Source organism: Mesoplodon densirostris, chromosome 15, assembly GCF_025265405.1.
Source record: "Mesoplodon densirostris isolate mMesDen1 chromosome 15, mMesDen1 primary haplotype, whole genome shotgun sequence".
In the NCBI taxonomy this organism is placed as follows: domain Eukaryota; kingdom Metazoa; phylum Chordata; class Mammalia; order Artiodactyla; family Ziphiidae; genus Mesoplodon; species Mesoplodon densirostris.
This window is the reverse complement of record NC_082675.1, coordinates 25,059,683-25,065,844: the sequence shown is the minus strand read 5'-3', so window position 1 is coordinate 25,065,844 and position 6,162 is coordinate 25,059,683. Positions and strand designations below refer to the sequence as shown.

The following is a 6,162-nucleotide window of genomic DNA, read 5'->3' as shown; positions in this document are numbered from 1 at the left end:
CCTGAGCCCAGGGGCCTCACGCTGGGGACTCCCTGGGGTCAGAAGAAGGGCCACGTGTGGGTTTCAGAGACAGATTTACTCTCCTCAAGAGAAGTGTCTTCAAGGAAGCGTCAGTCATGCCCTTTGCACTTGAGCCCTCCCCAGGGGACTTGGACCTATGAGGGTCCAAGTCAGGACCCACAATGCCCCTTCCTGCCCCCAGGATGGACGTCTTCCTACAAATGTAGCTACTTTACTAAAATGACAACTTTGGAGCCCCCAGTATATGCCAGAACCTTGGTGAGTTTCCTGCAGCACCTCACCTGGCATCATAATAATCCCACAGCGCCCTCTGCTGAAGGCACAACCTCTCCCCAGTCTAATGTGGAGGAGCCATCTTTGGGAGGGTAAATGATTTTACCAGATTCCCCCAGTCAAGGATGCATGGGTCAAGATTCCATCCAAGGGACTGACTTCAGAGCCTGACCTTTCATCCCCCTCCCCACCCTGCACCCTCAAAACCCCCCATAGTTTCCTCCATCCCTACTCCAGGCTTCCTGAGCCCCTACTGACACCACCCTCTCTTCTGTATTCAGGTGATCCGTATCCAATGTCAATAAAATATTCCTTAAGGTCCACCTTTCCATCTAGATCTATTCACAAAATATAACTTTATGATTTGTGGGGTTTATGGAAATGATCTCCCTACTGAAAGGGATGACGTGACACTATTTACTGAAAAATGTACAGACTATTGTCATGCATTTCACAGACTATAATAAAAATGGGTTTAGGCTTCCCTTGCGGCGCAGTGGTTGAGAAGCTGCCTGCCAATGCAGGGGACACGGGTTCGAGCCCTGGTCTGGGAGGATCCCGCATGCCACGGAGCAACTACCCCGTGAGGCACAATTACTGAGCCTGCGCATCTGGAGCCTGTGCTCCGCAACAAGAGAGGCCGCGATAGTGAGAGGCGCGCGCACCGCGATGAGGAGGGGCCCCCACTTATCACAACTAGAGAAAGCCCTCGCACAGAAACGAAGACCCAACACAGCCATAAATAAATAAATAAATAAATAAATAAATAATGTGTTTAACGATTCAGAACCACCTTTAAAATTGTAGTTGTATTTACTATGTTGCCTTTGAGAAAGAAGTCACATGGATACATGTATTAAATCTCCTCCTTTTGACGTACCCTCAATATCCCTGGTCTAGGTGGAAAATGGATCAGCAGTTCCTCTCCAGCAAAGACTATGGGCTTGGGACCCTTCATCACCTCTTGGTGTGGTGAGTATGTACTACAGGCACAGTTACCCCAAGGAAACCTCAACCATCTCACCTGCTCTGTCCAACATGGTGGCCCCAAGCCAATGAGGCTTCTGAACGTGCAATGTGGGTGGTCGCAGTGAGATATGCTGTAGATCTGAAATACCCAGCACATTTCAAAGATTTAGGATAGTGTAGTGTAGAATGTATCAATATTTTTATATTTAATTCATATTGAAATGATATTTTCAAGTAATTTAGTTAAGCAAAACCTATTATGGAGACTAACGGCATGGGTTTCTCCTAATTTTTAGAAAGTGTTTACTGGATAATTTAAAATTACATATGTGGTTCAAATACTGTATGTAATGGATAGGGCAGCAGTGCAAAGTCACAATGTCAGTCACTTGTGTCTGAAATAGGAGGGAGAACTTGCTAGCACATTCAGGAAAGGCCATGTCTTAGCTTGGGAAGCACCATGAGAGGCCACAGGAAGGTGGGGAAGTCCAGGAACTCGGGTGGAGGGACCTCTGTGCTGCCGGGTCTGCCCCGTTCCAGTTCTGACTTGAAACAAGTTGCTCTGCCCTTCATGCCTCAGCTTCCGCATCTGTAAGATGGGATATAATGGCGATGCTTGTTCATTGATTAGTTGTGATTAAACAAGTGAATAAGTAGGAAGAACACGGATGGGTCTTGATATGTATTAAGCACACATGAATATTTACTCCTCTTCCATCTATGAATATCCTTAATCCTTATCCATACACTTAATAGAAAGCAGAGACAGTGGAATAGTGGATGTAGGAATGGGATGGAAGGGAAACGTCTTGGGTATGGGATTTGCCACTGACAAAAATTTCTAGCCAAACCAAAATACACAAACATATTTTAGGACCTCTAACAATTGCAAGTTGAGTCCTAACCACCAGTACCCAAGAGTGGGACCTTATTTGGAAATAGGGTCCATTCAGATGTAATTACTTAAGTTGAGTTCATACTGGATTATGGGGCCCCTCAATCCATTCAGTGCGCCCACCATATCTCAGGAGCTCTGTTCCAGGTCACCATGGACACCCTCACCCTCTCCTGCTGGCCTCCATAGTCTTTCTAAGGCCACTTGGGTCTGGAGCTTAACTGTCCTAAGCTCATCAAACTGAGCTTGTGTCAGACTCTAGACCCTGGAATGATGGGCAAAATTTGTTAAGAGGAGACTTTTTCTAAGGCCACATGGGTGGGTTTTCGGCAGGGGATGACAATTCTCATCATTTTTTTCGGCGGGGTCTGTGTTTGATTTTGAATAGTTTCTACTCCTATTTCATCAAGTTCAGTGATCTTCTTCTGCAGAATCTATGTGCTCTCAGTCTCATCCAGATTACTGTAATCTTAGATGTTGTAGTTTTCATTTGCAGAAATTCAATGTGGATCAGGTTTTTACACTCTGTGTCTCCATTTAACATGTTCAATCTTTCTTCAACCTCAGGAACAAATGGACTATAATTATAAAAGTTGCTCTTGTGTCCTTGTCTATCAAATACATCATCTGGGCCATTCAGCGCAAGTTTGGATTAACTGATTTTTGTCCTTATTCTGACTCTTATTTTTCTGATTCCTTACAGGAAATTTTTGATATTCAGGTATTGTAAATCTTTCCTTGCTGGGTATGGGTTAGTTTGTTTCTCCCTACGTTCTTTCTTTCTTATTATTTTTAGTTGCAACAAAGGTACTTGGTCACAGTTAAATCCTTTCTGTACTTGCTGTTACACTTTTTGAGATGGCACCAGGGGACACGACCTTGGGGGGACTGTCTCTACAATGACAGCCTTCCCAAGGGAGGGCACAGCGGGAAGCTGCCAGGGGCCCCAACATGGGTGTGAGGTGGGTGAACCCGGAGGAGGGACGTGGTGGCCCCCACTCTGGCCACTGTGCTGCTTTGCCTTGTTTTGAGTCCCAGGTTGTCACGGGATCCTGGAGGTTACAGAGCTCTGACGAGCTGGATGGTTCTGGGCATCCATCCAAGAGATTTGGGCTCATGAGTGGCCAGTCAGCACCATGTGGACATCCAGGGTCCACTAGCACTGGGTCTCTGCCCTCTCTTTCTGTCCTTCATTCAGGCCTTATTTCCTCTAGTCAACACCACTGCCGAGACCCTGAGACAACTGGGTCCTGCCAGCCCAAAATCACTCCTGAGCCCCCTGTGCAGAGCCTGCCTGGAGGGCTGAGAGGAGGGGCAGCCTGGGGTCTCAGATCTTGAGGAACCAGGCCACACATGTCACTGTTTTGTTCATAGTCCTCCTGGGGCTGGAGGAGAGTGTGAGCCAGACACAGAGGTGGTTTGTGTCTCACTTCCCCGTCTGCCTGTGTCACTGTGAGGATAATCACTGCTGTCAGCTGACGCACAGTAATAGTCAGCCTCGTCCTCGGCCTGGGCCCCGCTGATGGTCAGGGTGGCTGTGTTGCCTGATTTGGAGCCAGAGAATCGGTCAGGGATCCCTGAGGCCCGGTTGCTATCACCATAAATGACCAGCACAGGAGCCTGGCCTGGCTTCTGCTGGTACCAGCTAGCATAATAGCTTCCTAAGCTATCGCCTTGGCAAGTGATCCTGGCCATCTGTCCTAAGGACACGGACGCCGCAGGTGGTTGAGTCAGCTGAGAAGAGGCCACAGAACCTGCAAGAGAGGAGAGGAGAGTGAGGGTGAGGAAGAGGGTCTCATCCCTGCAGCCTCATGCCCCCTGCAGCAGCTCCTGTGCTGAGCTGAAGTTCTGGACCAGGCTGAGCTCTGGTCACTTTTCGGGCTGAGCCTGGGGGTAGCACCTGTGCAGAGAGTGAGGAGGGGGAGCAGGAGAGGGGTCCAGGCCATGGTGGAGACGCCCCAAGCTCTGCCTCTGAGCTCACAGCTGGGGTGGGGCCTCTGGGCCTCTCTTATCCTCAGAAGGGGTGTCCTCATGCAAATCTCCTTCCTGCCACCTTTGGCCTTGTGACTGGCTCCCTGCTGAGCAGAGAACAGCTGGGATCCAAGGAGGAGTTCAACTGGGACCTGAGTTCCAGGACTGAGCCCAGGTCCCCAGAACTCTTTCTGGTGCGGAGTGAGAAAGGCTGCCCCTGCCCCAGCACGTGCACACACCTCCCAGTCTCCTCCTGGGCTCCCCCCTGGGCCTTGGGGTCACACAGGTGTCCTCTCTGTGGATGAGGTTATCTTGTGGTGGGCTGAACGGTGCTGGAAGCTGGCACTGTGGGGACCACGGTCATGCTGCTGCGAGAGCCCAGAATTCCAGCAGCAGATACAGGGACACTGGTCATGTACCTCTGGCAGAGTTTTTAGTATATTTCTTCAAAGTTTTTTTATTTTTAGTTTTCGAAGTACAGCTGATTTACAATGTTGTTTTAGTTTCATGTGCACAACAAAGTGATTCAAATCAACATATGTATTCTTTTTCATTTTATATTTAAAAAAAAAAGGAAAAATGGCTTCCTTATCTAGACCTAGGCAAGAATTCTTGGGCTTGACAATACATGCATGATTTGTAAAAGGAAGAAGATAAATTAAAATGTATTCAAATGAAAAACATTTGTTCTATAAAAGTCCTTTTTATGGAGTTGAAAAATCCAGTAAAGAGGGAGAAAATACTTTCCACTCACATATTCATCAGAAAACTTGTATATACATTTAAAAATGTGTCAAAACTAATCAATAAACAAAACAACTAAAATCCAAGTGGAATTTGGGAAATGATGTGAAGAGACATTTTTTCGGGAATGTACAGATGTCTGATGAGCACACGGGAAGATGGTCCCTGTGAGTCGTTAGGGGAATTTCAGTCACACCCTAAAGTGCTGCCACTATGCAGCAGTCAGAATGGAGCCCATGGGCTAAAGTAAAAAACAGTGGCAAAACCAACGCTGGCTGCGCAGCAGAGGGACCAGTCGCTCAGGTGTTGCTGGTAGGAATATAAAGTGGTACAGCCACCCTAGAAAACAGCTTTGCAGCTACTATGAAACTAAACATGCAATTACTGTACAATCTAGGAATTGTACCCTTGGGATTTTATTTCAGAGGAATGAAGACTAATGCTCACATAAACACCTACACGCAAGTGTTCCCAGCTCCTGTCTTAATCAGCTCAGGCAGCCATGGAAAAATACCACCCACATGTTGCTTAAACACCACAAATTTACTTTCCATGCTTCTGGAGGTCAGAAGTCCGTGATCAAGATGCCCTAACATTGTTTTCAGTGCAAGCTCTCTCCCGGCTCCCTGAAGGCACTTTCTGGCTCTGTCCTTAGATGGTCTGTCTCAGTGGCTCACTTGGGGTTAGGGGTGTGTTTCTGGTCTCTTCTTTTAAGTTCACTAATCCTATGTCCACAGGTGCGGACCAACCTGGGAGGAGATACCGTCCTCCACGCTGCTCATCAGTCCCTTTCACAGACAGGATGACAGCGTTCTCACCCAGGCCCTGACCCTATTATGACCTTGACCAGAGAGATGCCCTCGAATGGGTGTCCATCTCTTTCTGATCGAGTCCATAGGGACAGACCCCTCCCTGGTGGGCCGCCATCTAAGCACAGCAGGGTATGGTCTCATCGTCTTCCCTTTTCCATCCTTGTCCTCACATCCTGCCGTGTGTCCCTCTGTGTGTCCGTCACAGGCTCCTGCTTTCTTCACTTCTTAGCAGCCCAGGCCCCGGGGCGTGTGGATGTGGTGGGACCTGTATGGGGGTGGGTTTACTCCCTCCCATCCTCCTGGCTCCCTTTCCTACAGTGTAAGTGGGCCAGGACACTCCCCACTAGAGGGAACTGCAGGAGGCCTTGTTTGGGACAAAGTCACAGCAAACCCTTGGAGAGGACAACCCTTTCCCGGATGGGGTGACAGAGAGGGCCCTGTGTCCCCTGTGAGTCCCGGTGAGTTGGGGACAGAGGT

General features: G+C 48.4%; 1 gene segment (V, D, J or C); it reads right to left on the bottom strand.

Moving 5' to 3' along the window:
* Positions 1 to 2,237: 2,237 nt before the first annotated feature.
* On the bottom strand, positions 2,238 to 4,104 carry LOC132502440 (immunoglobulin lambda variable 3-19-like). The segment is given in 3 exon segments: positions 2,238 to 2,296; positions 3,625 to 3,912; positions 4,059 to 4,104. Coding segments are annotated over 3 exon segments (393 nt in total).
* Between the last annotated feature and the right edge of the window lie 2,058 nt (positions 4,105 to 6,162).